Here is a 16,210-nt window from a genome sequence, read left to right as displayed (position 1 = left end):
TTACTCTGTTTCTGTACCGCCTATTTTTGATTGCCATCAGAAGCAGGCTCAACTGGAATGCCTCAGTTTTACTGATGTTATTGCTCCAAATGAAACAGTGAAAGCAGGGAACTGAAGTTTTCAATACAGCCAAGAGAAATAGCACCTGCACAAGCCAATTCAACTAAGAGTAGCTTTATCCCATTAACAAAAATGCACATGTAGTCTTATTTGAAATATGTGGTACATCATGATAGCCCCATGATGGTGCTATGTAGCTATCAGAGAAGCTATTGAGGCCATTAGTGAAACAGATTGCTATGAAAAAATAAAAGTAATAATTACTGGGAGTGCTTGCTCCAATTCAGTCTACTACAGGCACCTCATTTGGCACTTTGGCCAGCCACACATAAACAACCCAAGCAGAATGAGATAGTTAAGGTGTGATAAACCAGAGATGGGAAACCAGTGGACCTCCAGCAGCTGTTGGGCTCCAACTTCCATCAGCAGGGCCAGTGATCAGAGATTATGGGAGTTGCAGTCTAGCAACATCTGAAGAGCCACAGGTTCCCCAATCCTGCCATAAGCAATCACCATTCAAAGCAGTCTTGCAGTTGTAATCCACATTCTTTATTATGAAAATTAATACAACCTGCTCAAGATTTAGCTTTAAAAAAAGATAAGCTTGTTTACATATTATAAGGGAGGGGGAAGATCAATTATTATTTCATCCAAAGTAGCCAGGAAGTCTTGAGTTGACTGCAGGGTATCTGAAAGATTTAAAGAGCCAGTTAGCATCTCAAGTCAGCCACATTACAATTTTACTTATTTTATTTCTAAGGAGCATTTTCTTTCAGTGCACAGTTTAGTCTAGTCACCCAATTTTTAGGCAGTTACTGGACAGCCACCAAGTTGTTTTTGAATTCTTGCAGTATTTGCTCTGCTCCATCCAATTATAGGCCCCTTACAGTGGAGTGTGAGAGCTATCATTTTGCTAGATGCAAATCAAGATTTTTTACTTACCATAGCCCCACGGAATTGAAGGCTGTTTCATAGGTATGGGGATTGTGCTTGCAAAACTGTCAGATGCATTTTCAAATACCATAAGAGGAACCCCAGTCAGGGACATGTGGCTCAGTCTGTGCTCTTCAGAAACCTCAAAACTCTCAAAGTCTGTTCAGAAAAAAGTTATCAGTTTAACCATTTAGAATGCAATTCTATGGCCCCTGGGGAATATATCAAACATCCCTTTAGCCATCAGAGGGAGATCTAAACAGACCTATCCTCCCCACTGCCTCCGTCACCCTGGCCCCAAAAGGAAACATTGCCAGGGCATGGCCAGAAGGACTAGAAAAGTACTGAAATCAAAGAAGTCCAAAGTTATCCTGATGTCCCCAACTTGCCACCTCCATGGGAGAGAAATTCAGATATCTTTTCTTCCAATTATTTCCAACTGGAAGGAAGATGCAAGAAATACTTTTTAAAAGCCAGAAGTGGATTGAGGTCATTCCACCATCCTCACTTCTGCCCTGCCAGCTTAAGCCCAGTAAGGCTTTGGATAAGGCAAATGATCCACTTTTTTGTTATTACATTTATTAGTTGCTTTTTCAAAGAAGCCTCAAAGTGACTTAACTTACCACAGATAAACAATTAAAACCAATACAAATTATTCCTACCCTCCCCCTTTTAGAACAGTACTCTTAGTAGGAGTATCTTTTCATTCCATGTTAGGGGAACAGGGGCAGTGATGAAATTAACTCAATTAACAGATCTTACAGCATTATTGGTTAGCATACAAATACTATAAATAACTAGACTGAATTGTTTTTATTCAAATTTCAACTTTTTAAGATCTACTCTACCTGGTAACTTCTAGCATAGAAATTGAGTTTACAAGTCATACTGCACAGCCTGTGACATTCCAGCAGGATCATATACTGCTTTCTCTATCTGCACTGATTATTCTAGAGAGAATAATCAAGTTATTACCCTCATTTCCCCAGGAAAACCAAACTTATCCCCATCAGGGATTACCTAAAGGATTATAGGAAAAGAGGTTCTCCTTTTCTGGACAGTCTTCAGGAACCATGCTGCAGCCTTCCATTCTGCTTGTTGTCTCAGTAGCCTTCAGTGAGAATAACCAGAAAAAGTAGTTACAAAGTCATACAATAAAGCGATTAGAGATTTTTCTAGTTAAACCCTTGTGGGAAGCAAAGATTTAGTTTATTACTCCAATAAGGCAATTCATTCTATATTACACAATGCATATTATAACATTTTATTTATTTAAAATATTTTATAAACTGCTTTTCATCAGAAAGGATTGCAAAGCGGTTTGCAAAAGAAATAAAATAAATTATAATATATAAAATAATAAAACAAATTAAACATCAGAACGTGTAAGATAATAGCCACATGAATTATACATCTGCTAACACACCTGTATCTCAATCGATCTACAAAATACAATAACCATAAAGGAGCAGATTGCAACATAAGATCATCAGCAAGTAGATTTCAAAACATAACCAAGATACGACCATAAAGCAGCAAATTTCAAACACAGACAAATCAATAAGCCAATCTCAAGACATGAAGGACAAATGCTTGCGCCCAATTCTTTAACCGAGAAGCGATTAGAAAAGGGGCTCCCTCTCCTGCCTCTTCTTCTCTAATGTAAGTCCCCCCTCTTTCCCAGACCCTCCCTTTTTCTTAACTTAGAAACCCCATTTCTGCTCCCACTCTGGCTTTTATTTGCTATGACTAACTAGTTTTCCAGTGGTCTAGCTTTGATCCTCCTTGTGCATGTATTCTTTCCTCATGTGCTAGAGGAAGTCCAGCTAGTCTCTATGCTACCTAAAACCACCTTTTTCTTCTAGAAGACCCTGCTTAAAATGCTTGCTCTGCTCCTTTTCCCGCAGGACTTTTGCCAGCTCCTTGGGTGATCAGGCAGCTACTCTGTTCAACCTACTCCTGAAAGGCCTGGTTTGGATACCAGCTTGTACCTTCTCCTTCTGCAAATCTTCCTGCTACACCCCCTGCCAGAAGACTGGCTTTTGATCCTGCTTTGGATTTACCCAGTGCTGTGAACCTTCCTTCCCTTTTTCTTCTGATGTGCTTTTCACAGACTATAGTCATGCTCCTGAAGGGCTTATTCCCCAAACTTAGAAAAATAATTTGACATCTGTAGCCATACGAGTTTCAAGCAAGCATGGTATCCTTCTCCATATGCACTAGGCTACTCGGAAGTAAAAGAGGTGCAATTGAATGTTTACAGTCATCCCTCCCCCCCATTTCATACCCACCAAGTTTGATGAATTGCTAAGAGGCTTTATAACAATCAAGCAGTATGTGTATTTTGTTAAATAAAGAACTGCTAACAGACTCCTTCTCCAAACCCCTCTATGACCCTGCAGTGAAGCAAACAGTAATGACCTAGTTTGCAAGCACATTTCAGGCAAGTTCTCAGATCTAGATTTAACATTAGAAATCCTTCTGTTTTAAAAAACTGATGCTCTACTAACCTTTTTTGTAGAATACTTTTTTCCTTTTGAGCACTGACTCTTTGTTGTTGGAGGCCTATTCAAAATTCCTAAAGCCTTCCTGACTGATTGGGATGTTGCTGGATTTACATTAGCTGTCCTGCCAACAAGTGGAGTCTTGGGGCAAGATCTTTCAACAAAAGACTTTGCTGTGGAAGAAAATCAAATCAGCCAACATGCTTGAGACCAAAAGCACCATAACTTCATTCAAGGGTATGGTTTTCATAGAACAAAATTACTATCTCCAGAAGGACAGACCTACTAATAACTTATAACCACCATCTCAAGTTATATGACAGCTGCTTCAAGACCTGTTTCACAATCCCCATTTTAGTGCTGCTACTCTAGAGCAAGACTACACAGAAATTGGAACAAGCAACATAGCCTTTATCACCATGTGAAAATTTAGCACACTAGAATACATGGAAATTTAGACTGTACCCTGCTATTCAGGATAGCCTGAGAACATAAGAAGAGCCTGCTGGATCAGGCCAGTGGCCCATCTAGTCCAGCATCCTGTTCTCACAGTGGCCAACCAGGTGCCTGGGGGAAGCCCGCAAGCAGGACCCGAGTGCAAGAACACTCTCCACTCCTGAGGCTTCCGGCAACTAGTTTTCAGAAGCTTGCTGCCTCTGACTAGGGTGGCAGAGCACAGCCATCATGGCTAGTAGCCATTGATAGCCCTGTCCTCCATGAATTTGTCTAATCTTCTTTTAAAGCCGTCCAAGCTGGTGGCCATTACTGCATCTTGTGGGAGCAAATTCCATAGTTTAACTATGCGCTGAGTAAAGAAGTACTTCCTTTTGTCTGTCCTGAATCTTCCAACATTCAGCTTCTTTGAATGTCCACGAGTTCTAGTATTATGAGAGAGGGAGAAGAACTTTTCTCTATCCACTTTCTCAATGCCATGCACAATTTTATACACTTCTATCATGTCTCCTCTGACCCGCCTGTTCAATAAACTAAAAAGCCCCAAATGCTGCAACCTTTCCTCGTAAGGGAGTCGCTCCATCCCCTTGATCATTCTGGTTGCCCTCTTCTGAACCTTTTCCAACTCTATAATATCCTTTTTGAGATGAGGCGACCAGAACTGTACACAGTATTCCAAATGCGGCCGCACCATAGATTTATACAATAGCATTATGATATCGGCTGTTTTATTTTCAATACCTTTCCTAATTATCGCTAGCATGGAATTTGACTTTTTCACAGCTGCCGCACACTGGGTCGACATTTTCATCATGCTGTCCACTACAACCCCGAGGTCTCTCTCCTGGTCGGTCACCGCCAGTTCAGACCCCATGAGCGTATATGTGAAATTCAGATTTTTTGCTCCAATATGCATAATTTTACACTTGTTTATATTGAATTGCATTTGCCATTTTTCTGCCCATTCACTCAGTTTGGAGAGGTCTTTTTGGAGCTCTTCGCAACCCCTTTTTGTTTTAACAACCCTGAACAATTTAGTGTCATCAGCAAACTTGGCCACTTCACTGCTCACTCCTACTTCTAGGTCATTAATGAACAAGTTGAAAAGTACAGGTCCCAATACCGATCCTTGAGGGACTCCACTTTCTACAGCCCTCCATTGGGAGAACTGTCCGTTTATTCCTACTCTCTGCTTTCTGCTTCTTAACCAATTTCTTATCCACAAGAGGACCTCTCCTCTTATTCCATGACTGCTAAGCTTCCTCAGAAGCCTTTGGTGAGGTACCTTGTCAAACGCTTTTTGAAAGTCTAAGTACACTATGTCCACTGGATCACCTCTATCTATATGCTTGTTGACACTCTCAAAGAATTCTAATAGGTTACTGAGACAGGACTTTCCCTTGCAGAAGCCATGCTGGCTCTGCTTCAGCAAGGCTTGTTCTTCTATGTGCTTAGTTAATCTAGCTTTAATAATACTTTCTACCAGTTTTCCAGGGACAGAAGTTAAGCTAACTGGCCTGTAATTTCCAGGATCCCCTCTGGATCCCTTTTTGAAGATTGGCGTTACATTTACCACTTTCCAGTCCTCAGGCACAGAGGGGGACCCAAGGGACAAGTTACATATTTTAGTTAGCAGATCAGCAATTTCACATTTCAGTTCTTTGAGAACTCTCGGGTGGATGCCATCCGGGCCCGGTGATTTGTCAGTTTTTATATTGTCCATTAAGCTTAGAACTTCCTCTCTCGTTACCACTATTTGTCTCAGTTCCTCAGAATCCCTTCCTGCAAATGTTAGTTCAGGTTCAGGGATCTGCCCTATATCTTCCACTGTGAAGACAAATGCAAAGAATTCATTTAGCTTCTCTGCAATCTCCTTATCGTTCTTTAGTACACCTTTGACTCTCTTATCATCCAAGGGTCCAATTGTCTCCCTAGATGGTCTCCTGCTTTGAATGTATTTATAGAATTTTTTGTTGTTGGTTTTTATGTTCTTAGCAATGTGCTCCTCAAATTCTTTTTTAGCATCCTTTATTGTCTTCTTGCATTTCTTTTGCCAGAGTTTGTGTTCTTTTTTATTTTCTTCATTTGGACAAGACTTCCATTTTTTGAAGGAAGACTTTTTGCCTCTAAGAGCTTCCTTGACTTTGCTCGTTAACCATGCTGGCATCTTCTTGGCCCTGGTGGTACCTTTTCTGATCTGCGGTATGCACTCCAGTTGAGCTTCTAATATAGTGTTTTTAAACAACTTCCAAGCATTTTCGACACCAGATTTTCTGGACACCAGATGGGCAAGGGCCCAATTCATACATCTGATTAAACTTTTTTTAAACTAAGTATGAGTTAATGCCAGCAAGCAACCAACTGCTGCACATTGCTTAAGAGTTCCCACAGTGCTTCTCATGCTGCCACACTGCAGACAAAACAAGCCAGAGTCTGGCTTTTCATGTCATCCAAATGTGGGTTTGTGATTTGTTTCTTTCCAAGGCTTGTTCTTCAGCTTACAGCTCTTGATCTGTTTGGAGAAAGAAACCACAAGCCCAGGTTCAGATGACACAGGAAGCCAGACTCTAGCTTGTTTCATCCACAGCACAGCAGGAGCACTGCAGTAACTTTCAGTTTGTTTAAAATTATGGTTTAATGTGATAGGCAAACCAAGCCAGTGTAGGTAGAACTATTTCATGAGGCAATGTAGAACGGAAGGCAGCTCTTATGAACATAAGAACATAAGAAGAGCCTGCTGGATCAGGCCAGTGGCCCATCTAGTCCAGCATCCTGTTCCCACAGTGGCCACCCAGGTGCCTGGGGGAAGCCCGGAAGCAGGACCTGAGTGCAAGAACACTCTCCCCTCCTGAGGTTTCCGGCAACTGGTTTTCAGAAACATACTGCCTCTGACTAGGGTGGCAGAGCACAGCCATCATGGCTAGTAGCCACTGATACTAGCCATGATGGCTAGTAGCCACTGATAGCCCTGTCCTCCATGATAAACACAAGCATATGCTTGGCTGTTTTCAGGAACTGCAGTGGCTTGATTGGCTATAGAAAAAAGTAATGGAGCTGTGTCCCGGAGCATCCCCCAGGAAAACATACCTGTACCCACTTCTAGAACATTTTAAAAAGTTGACCATTCTTCATGGAACTCAAGACAATGATCATGGAGTTCTCAGACAGTCTTTCATCTGAATACCAACCAAACTTAGACCAACTTAAGCTCAGCAAGTGGGCTACAATACATCATGTGACCTCAAACAATGCCCGGTGATATTGCCAACTCTGAACCTCCAAAACAGGAGGGGGAACTATACAAAGCTGACTACACAGTACAAGTTTAGTCAGGGAGCTACTAAACAGAGTTATCAATAACTCAAGTTCATTAGCACCCTTAAATGAGCCTTGTTTAAAGATGGGCATTTCTGTTCATTTATACCAGCTTGAAAATGGAAATGGACTGCCTTCAAGTCGATTCTGACTGATGGCGACCCTATGAATAGGGTTTTCATAGTAAGTGGTATTCAGAGGGGGTTTACTATTGCCTTCCTGAGGAAGAGAGGCAGTGCCCAAGATCACCCAGTGAGGTTCATGGCTGTGTGGGGATTCGAACCCTGGTCTCCCAGGTCGTAGTCCAACACTAACCAGTACACCACACTGGCTCTCTTATACCAGCTTCACGTAAATATAAACTCACAAGGTGCTGATCGCAATTTCAGTCGATCCTTAGAAGAAGCTGTGCCAGTTTCACCATTCTCTTTTTCTATGAAAATATGTGTTGCCATTTCTTTGACATCCAAGGAGCCCTGGAACAGATATCTGTGTTATTATTTCCTAGTTTTTTACTTACTCAGCCTCCTTTCATCAACGTAAGAGTACAAGTATGCCTCATTAGCTGTACCACAATCACTTTGGGAAGTACTTCCAGAAGCTTCCAGAGCAAAAGCAGCCACTGTTTTCACCTGCTTCTCTCAACTGTTTGTCTTGGCTAGTTAGACAGTGCACTGATATGTATAAAGGGCTGTTAAACACTTGACAGAGCTGACCAGCTCTTTTAACACAAAAACCCAAGAAAAGCAACTCACTAAAAGCAGTTTAGAAAAACACAAGGTGGTGACAGAACCACTAACACTCTTAAAAGTCCTACTTTCTAAAGAAAATACATATACAGAAGTCTATATTCTGAAATGAAGAACAGCACAATCTTATCATTGTCTACTCAAAGGTAAGCCCCACTGAGGTCAATTGGACTTACTCCTGCATAAATATGTAAAGGATTGCAGCCTATAATGAAGTTAAATGTTTTAACATGTGCACACAGTAAAGCTATTGTTTCCATGTTGTGACATACCACTGAGAGACATACAGTACCAATGCTATATGATATTCACTAGTGTTTCAATGGAGTAACACAAAAAGCAGGTAGAGCCAAAAAAAAGCCCACCCAGAATCTATTGTTACACAGCCCCACTGCCTTACTTATTATGCAGCCCACCTCTATGTATGCTTAGTCAAGAAGTAAGGCCCACAGAGATCATTGAGACAGAGGAAAGTTTAAGTCATCCTAGACCTAATCGGTTTGACCATTGTAGAAAATAGCATTTCTAGTTTTTTAGGACCGTCTAGTTCTCTTGCGGGTGGCTGCCTTAGAAAATCAGGGAGCTCCCCGAGAGAAAGAGGAGCGCCTATTAAGGGGACTATGGCTGCTCCATGTGGGGGGGGGGGTGCACAAACATAACAGGAGCCATTCTCAGGGGCAGTGGCTTCTAAAAGGAAGAGAAATACATTCGCCTTCCAACTATCCCCTTTGTATGTTGTGGATGTTGGTGTGGGTTTGCTTGCTGGAATGGGGGTGCCAAGTGGGGAGCGGTACCTCGCTGTCAGGCTCCTTTTTAACACAGTCTCTCCTTTATTATTTCTTACCCAGGCTACCAGCATCATGGGAACCAAATAACCAGGAAACCTGACTACAGTGAAATAAATTATTATAATCTAGGAAGAAAAATACAGAACTTGAGAAAAGCAACTTTACGCAACTTGGAAGCTTAACAACCTGGGCCAGCTTTAAAGAAAAAGAAAGAAAGAAAGAAATGCTTTCTAACAGCCCTCACTTTTTTATCCAACATTGCTTTTTAAAATACCTTTTTTTAAAAAAAAAAACCTGCAAGTAGCTTGTTCGAATCCTAACATACTAAAAGACGTTAGAAAGCAGCCACAAAACATTCAAAGTCTAGCATAAATACATTTTAAATCCCATATACCCCAGTTGATTGATTAACAGCACACTTACCGAAAGAAACACACCACACACAAAACACCAAGCTCTATTCTTGCAGAAGACACTTTTAAATGATTAACCTCATCCCTCATTGGCAGATATTCCCCGCGTGGGACGCTGCTGCTGTTTATTGGCTGCTTCGGAAAACCAATGGTGGTGGAGAGGAAGGAGGGGTTTGACGCTTCCTTGCCTCTTAAAAAATCAGTTGCAAAGGAGGCGTTTCTAAGCACGCTTAGTCGGTTGGCAGTAAACCTCACGCAATACCGTGGGACTTATTTCTGAATCACGGATGCGTAGGATCGAAGTTGGAAAAACATAAAGCTGGCTGCAAGCTGTGGAGTAAGAGATAAAATTCTGAAGTTCTTCAACTTGTGCTTTCAAGGGAAGGCCGCAAATCGCAACCTCGTACGGTCTGACTTTTAGAGAGGGATCTCTGTTCGTCTGTTGGAAAAAGATTTATCGTATATATGTCTATTGAGAAGGAAATCCAATTGAATTCAGTGGGATTTAGTCCCAGCTAAGCGTTTAGCCGTATAGAATTATAACCTAAGCACATTTATTAAGGCATAAGAATCCACTTCATCTAATATGTTTTTAAATCTTTTTTTAAAATACATTTAACCTTTTTTTAAAGATGTCTTCAAAGCTTTTTAAAACGTTTTTAAAGTTGTTTTGTTTTAATGTGTTTTAAAGTCTGTTTTTATGATGTTATAAAGTGTTTTTACTGCTTTTGTTTGCAGCCCTGGGCTCCTGCTGGGAGGAAGGGCGGGATATAAATAAAATAATAAAAGAAAGAAATGGCAGCTGTCCCATGGCATCCTCTCCTTCAGCCTCAGCTCCAGCCTGCAAAATGGGGATAATTATACCAAACAGACCAAAAGGGCAGCACAAAGTGGGCGGGGTGGGGCGGGGCAGGGAACCACATGCGTGCACACACACCATTTTGTAAATATGTGGGGCAGGGAGGGAGAAGGGGAAGCTGAGAAAAGAACATCTCCCCCTTCCCGTGCAGGCATGATTTGAACCCAGGTCCTCTTCAAAGCCTAGATGCTGAGCTCTTAGATTACACTGAGGCTCTTCAAAGTTGTCATCAATGGATCCTGAAGCAAGCTCCTCACCAGCCCCAGCAGGCATATTACAAATAAAAGAGCTTTCCAAACCCATGAGATCCTTCTAAGGTGTTTATTGGTGTGTATGGTGGCAAGGAGAATCCTCAGTTACATTCCTTTTTTGACAGCAGTGCAGGTGAGACAGGCACAGGAGCTCTGAGGGAGCAAAATGTTGGCAACTCAAATACACAGGAGGGAGCCAGCCCAGCTTCTCCAGTTTCTAGATTCACTTCCCCTCAGCCTCCCCCTCCTGGGATCTTTCCCTCCATTCGTCCCCCCTCCCTCTGCCTCCCCCTCAGCCACCATGTCCTTTTTGTAACATCACAGGCAGTCCCTTGCCCACAGTAAAAGTGCCCACAGAAAGTGGATAGAGAAAAGTTCTTCTCCCTCTCTCATAATACTAGAACTCGTGGACATTCAAAGAAGCTGAATGTTGGAAGATTCAGGACAGACAAAAGGAAGTACTTCTTTACTCAGCGCATAGTTAAACTATGGAATTTGCTCCCACAAGATGCAGTAATGGCCACCAGCTTGGACAGCTTTAAAAGAAGATTAGACAAATTCATGGAGGACAGGGCTATCAATGGCTACTAGCCGTGATGGCTGTGCTCTGCCACCCTAGTCAGAGGCAGCATGCTTCTGAAAACCAGTTGCCGGAAGCCTCAGGAGGGGAGAGTGTTCTTGCACTCGGGTCCTGCTTGCGGGCTTCCCCCAGGCACCTGGTTGGCCACTGTGAGAACAGGATGCTGGACTAGATGGGCCACTGGCCTGATCCAGCAGGCTGTTCTTATGTTCTTATGTAACAGCACAACCTCCCTCGGCCTGACAATGGTAAGGACACCTCAGCAGTGATGTATTCATTTATTATTAAAATATTTCTAGCCTCATGTATAGCTATGGCTTCATGTATACTGATACCAGGGAGAGGCACACCGTAACACTCTGGGATTTGATCTCCCATTACCTGTTTTTGAATAAAACAAGGGACTCCACAGGAGATAAATGCAAAAAACATTTTATTTAGAAATAAAAGCTGGCTTCTATAAGCCTTGCAGTCCTCTTTGTTGCTTTCACAGGTGGTCTCTTGCAAAACCTTGCCAGCTTCAGAGACATTACTGGAAAGAAAAAAACACAGACAATGAGGGGGATGGCAACTATCCAACAGCCTCACCCAGGCACCTCCACCGGCATCCGCCTGGCAACTTCATCCTCTAGCTTCCACCTGCCAACATTCACTGGTGTCATTTAGTCATGGTATATCCACCGGTTTGTCACATTCACACACTTACACTCACCCACCCCCTTTACAGCATCCGAAACTCCACTCACACACACACACACACACGGCCAGCCGACATTCATGAAGAATGCCAGCGGCAACATCTGCCCCTCTCTCGCCCCCCCCATCCATTCACATTCGTTCCCCGGCTTCATCCCACAAATATCCACCTTCAATCAGCTTCCTCCACAAACATCAGCCTGCTTCAGCCTTGCAGCATCCGCCAACTTCCAAATGCGAAATCCACCGGCTTCCACACACGCTGCCAGCTTCCGCCAGGTCCATCACTAGACATCAGCCAGCTTCAGATGTATCAGCCACCTTAAGCCACAATCCCTCTCAGCAAGTAAACTTGCCTCATTATCGCTCCATGATGGCATCCAACAACCAGATGATCACCTCCTTGCATTTGCCAATTCACCTCCTCCAAGTGAAAGAAGACCAGGCCATGCTTTTGCCTCACGTTTATAGCCACTCAGCCCACCTTTATGGGGGCCATGTGGTTTTGTGATGTCACAGGCAGTCCACAGCCCATGGCAACAGCTGGGGAGGCCTCATCATCATCATCTCTTCACACACCCCGCAGTTGTGGGTGTAACTCAGCTATGATTTATTTGATTGCTCTTTTAATATTAAAATGTTTTATAGCCCACCCTTCATCTGTACTCATACTGTGCTGGGGAAGATTGTTCAGCCCAAGAATGGCCTTCCCTTGCAGGCAACGTTCTGGGGACTCCATGCCAGAAGGGGGCAGGGCCAGAGGCAAAAAGTAGGCATGGCCAAATCCAAGTGTGGGTGGAGCAACGGCCATGACTTATCTTTGTACATTTGGCTCCATTCCAGTTATGCAAAAATCAAAGGTTTCTGCACTTTCCCATCTCTCCAGTCCACTTAAGCAACAGGCCTCATCACAGTTCAAGGACACAAAAGCACCTGCGGAGGGTTTGGAGATGGGCCTGTGATGGGCATGGCCTGGGAATATTCCTGAGGTCCGGGCAGAACGTGTTGGAGGGCTACTGAGATTCCCCACATCTGTCATAACATACAGTTTGAGATAAAGGTTATATTTATATATTTTATATAAATATTCATGACTTTATTTTAACGAAATCAGCCTTTGTGGTGCCAGGAGATTAATATTCTTTTAAGGAATTAAGCATTGCTGAAAAGGATTAAGGAAGCAAAGTCTGTAGTTTGATTTCACTAGACCAGGTTCAAGGTTCCTCTGTTGATATACAAAGCCCTGAACAGCTTGGATCCAGCATGATTTATGGACTGCCTGAGCCCTTCTATCCCATCTCCATCGCTGAGTTCCTCCGGAGGAGCACTGTTAGTTGTCTTCCAGGTTACAGAGGCCCAACTGGCCTCCATTAGAAGCTGAACGTTTAGTGGTGCCAGTCCCATTCTGTAGACCCACAGGGCCTTGGTTTTCCAAGGATTCAGCTTATTAGCCCTCATCCAGCCCACTACTCTGGGCGGGGGCACATCTTTCTTCATGGTGAAGGAAGGCGATCTCCCTAGAGATTGCCCCGGAGTGCAAAGGAAGAAACTTTGGTCGAGAAATTCTGGCTCATGTTTTAAGCAGGTCTTGGTGTCTTTAAGAACATAAGAAAAGCCTGCTGGATCAGGCCAGTGGCCCATCTAGTCCAGCATCCTGTTCTCACAGTGGCCAACCAGGTGCCTGGGGGAAGCCTGCAAGCAGGACCCGAGTGCAAGAACACTCTCCCCTCCTGAGGCTTCCAGCAACTAGTTTTCAGAAGCATGCTGCCTCTGACTAGGGTGGCAGAGCACAGACATCATAGCTAGTAGCCATTGATAGCCCTGTCCTCCATGAATTTGTCTAATCTTCTTTTAAAGCCGTCCAAGCTGGTGGCCATTACTGCATCTTGTGGGAGCAAATTCCATAGTTTGACTATGCACTGAGTAAAGAAGTACTTCCTTTTGTCTGTCCTGAATCTTCCAACATTCAGCTTCTTTGAATGTCCACGAGTTCTAGTATTATGAGAGAGGGAGAAGAACTTTTCTCTATCCACTTTCTCAATGCCATGCATAATTTTATACACTTCTATCATGTCTCCTCTGACCCGCCTTTTCTCTAAACTAAAAAGCCCCAAATGCTGCAACCTTTCCTCGTAAGGGAGTCGCTCCATCCCCTTGATCATTCTGGTTGCCCTCTTCTGAACCTTTTCCAACTCTATAATATCCTTTTTGAGATGAGGCGACCAGAACTGTACACAGTATTCCAAATGCGGCCGCACCATAGATTTATACAATGGCATTATGATATCGGCTGTTTTATTTTCAATACCTTTCCTAATTATCGCTAGCATGGAATTTGCCTTTTTCACAGCTGCCGCACACTGGGTCGACATTTTCATCGTGCTGTCCACTACAACCCCGAGGTCTCTCTCCTGGTCGGTCACTGCCAGTTCAGACCCCATGAGCGTATATGTGAAATTCAGATTTTTTGCTCCAATATGTGTAATTTTACACTTGTTTATATTGAATTGCATTTGCCATTTTTCTGCCCATTCACTCAGTTTGGAGAGGTCTTTTTGGAGCTCTTCGCAATCCCTTTTTGTTTTAACAACCCTGAACAATTTAGTGTCGTCAGCAAACTTGGCCACTTCACTGCTCACTCCTAATTCTAGGTCATTAATGAACAAGTTGAAAAGTACAGGTCCCAATACCGATCCTTGAGGGACTCCACTTTCTACAGCCCTCCATTGGGAGAACTGTCCGTTTATTCCTACTCTCTGCTTTCTGCTTCTTAACCAATTCCTTATCCACAAGAGGACCTCTCCTCTTATTCCATGACTGCTAAGCTTCCTCAGAAGCCTTTGGTGAGGTACCTTGTCAAACGCTTTTTGAAAGTCTAAGTACACTATGTCCACTGGATCACCTCTATCTATATGCTTGTTGACACTCTCAAAGAATTCTAATAGGTTACTGAGACAGGACTTTCCCTTGCAGAAGCCATGCTGGCTCTGCTTCAGCAAGGCTTGTTCTTCTATGTGCTTAGTTAATCTAGCTTTAATCATACTTTCTACTAGTTTTCCAGGGACAGAAGTTAAGCTAACTGGCCTGTAATTTCCAGGATCCCCTCTGGATCCCTTTTTGAATATTGGTGTTACATTTGCCACTTTCCAGTCCTCAGGCACAGAGGGGGACCTGAGGGACAAGTTACATATTTTAGTTAGCAGATCAGCAATTTCACATTTCAGTTCTTTGAGAACTCTCGGGTGGATGCCATCCGGGCCCGGTGATTTGTCAGTTTTTATATTGTCCATTAAGCCTAGAACTTCCTCTCTCGTTACCACTATTTGTCTCCGTTCCTCAGAATCCCTTCCTGCAAATGTTAGTTCAGGTTCAGGGATCTGCCCTATATCTTCCACTGTGAAGACAGACACAAAGAATTCATTTAGCTTCTCTGCAATCTCCTTATCGTTCTTTAGTACACCTTTGACTCCCTTATCATTCAAGGGTCCAATTGCCTCCCTAGATGGTCTCCTGCTTTGAATGTATTTATAGAATTTTTTGTTGTTGGTTTTTATGTTCTTAGCAATGTGCTCCTCAAATTCTTTTTTAGCATCCCTTATTGTCTTCTTGCATTTCTTTTGCCAGAATTTGTGTTCTTTTTTATTTTGTTCATTCGAACAAGACTTCCATTTTCTGAAGGAAGACTTTTTGCCTCTAAGAGCTTCCTTGACTTTGCTCGTTAAGCATGCTGGCATCTTCTTGGCCCTGGCGGTACCTTTTCTGATCTGCAGTATGCACTCCAGTTGAGCTTCTAATATAGTGTTTTTAAACAACTTCCAAGCCTTTCTTAAGGTCTTTCTTAAAGGGCAGAAGTGTCTCCGTCTACCTGGCTTCTGGAATATGGGGAGTAGAACCCATGCATGTAAAGCACATTTAAAGCACGGGGCTTCCCCAAAGAATTGTGGGAACTATAGTTTACCCCTCACAGAGCTAGAATTCCCAGCATCCTTAACAAACTACAGTAGGGCCCTAATTCCCCGCGTTCCGCTAATGCGGCGGCTTTCATTCCCCGTTTTAAAGCCGATTTTGCGGCATTTTTGCACGATGCACTCCATTATACTTATGGGGTTCCACTTTGCAGCGATTTCCGCTTTACGTCGGGCGTCCAGAACTGAACCTGCCGTATAAGCAGGACCCGCCTGTACAGTTTCTAGGATTCTTTGGGAAAGTCATGAAAGGTATGTACGCTGTCCTCAGTTGAACTAAGACAGTGCATTATGCGCACTCACTGGGGAATAAAGTGCATTGAAGACAGTGGGACTTGATTCCGGGTAAACGGACATGGGATGGAGTTGCCTTGGAAGGAAGTGACCAGAGTACGCCTCTCTGTCCAATGCAAGGGTTGCTATTGTTTTTTATCGGCAGCATGATGAGTGTCACAACCGCAGACAAGTATTAAGACTGCAAACCCAACCCCACTTATCTGGGACTAAACCCAATAGAATTCAGTGGGACATTCCTGAGTAGACACGGTTAGGATTGCCTTGTCAGTTAATACACTAGAGTCTAAAGGGTGCACAGCGTGGAACCTGAAAATATGAGGGAGTTCTGCGGCGAACAGAAAGCAGCG

At 43.2% G+C, this 16,210-nt stretch overlaps 1 protein-coding gene across 5 annotated transcripts in view; it reads right to left on the bottom strand.

The window, feature by feature from the left end:
* Positions 1-587: 587 nt before the first annotated feature.
* PTTG1 (PTTG1 regulator of sister chromatid separation, securin) overlaps positions 588-16,210 on the bottom strand; it is a 294,965-nt gene continuing 279,342 nt past the window's right edge. For 4 of the 5 annotated variants that reach the window (XM_061616761.1, XM_061616760.1, XM_061616759.1 and 1 more), the window contains exons 2-6: positions 7,633-7,742; positions 3,504-3,670; positions 2,014-2,104; positions 1,003-1,152; positions 588-749 (exon numbers count right to left, since the gene is read on the bottom strand). In XM_061616761.1, coding sequence (XP_061472745.1) covers positions 676-749; positions 1,003-1,152; positions 2,014-2,104; positions 3,504-3,670; positions 7,633-7,720 — 570 coding nt within the window. In that variant the 5' untranslated portion in view covers positions 7,721-7,742 and the 3' untranslated portion in view covers positions 588-675. Of the gene's footprint in view, positions 750-1,002; positions 1,153-2,013; positions 2,105-3,503; positions 3,671-7,632; positions 7,743-9,225; positions 9,326-16,210 lie in introns of those variants that run through there. The other variant, XM_061616757.1, reaches the window with a different exon arrangement.

Source organism: Rhineura floridana, chromosome 3, assembly GCF_030035675.1.
Source record: "Rhineura floridana isolate rRhiFlo1 chromosome 3, rRhiFlo1.hap2, whole genome shotgun sequence".
Lineage (NCBI taxonomy): Eukaryota > Metazoa > Chordata > Lepidosauria > Squamata > Rhineuridae > Rhineura > Rhineura floridana.
This window is presented reverse-complemented; position numbering and strand designations above follow the sequence as displayed.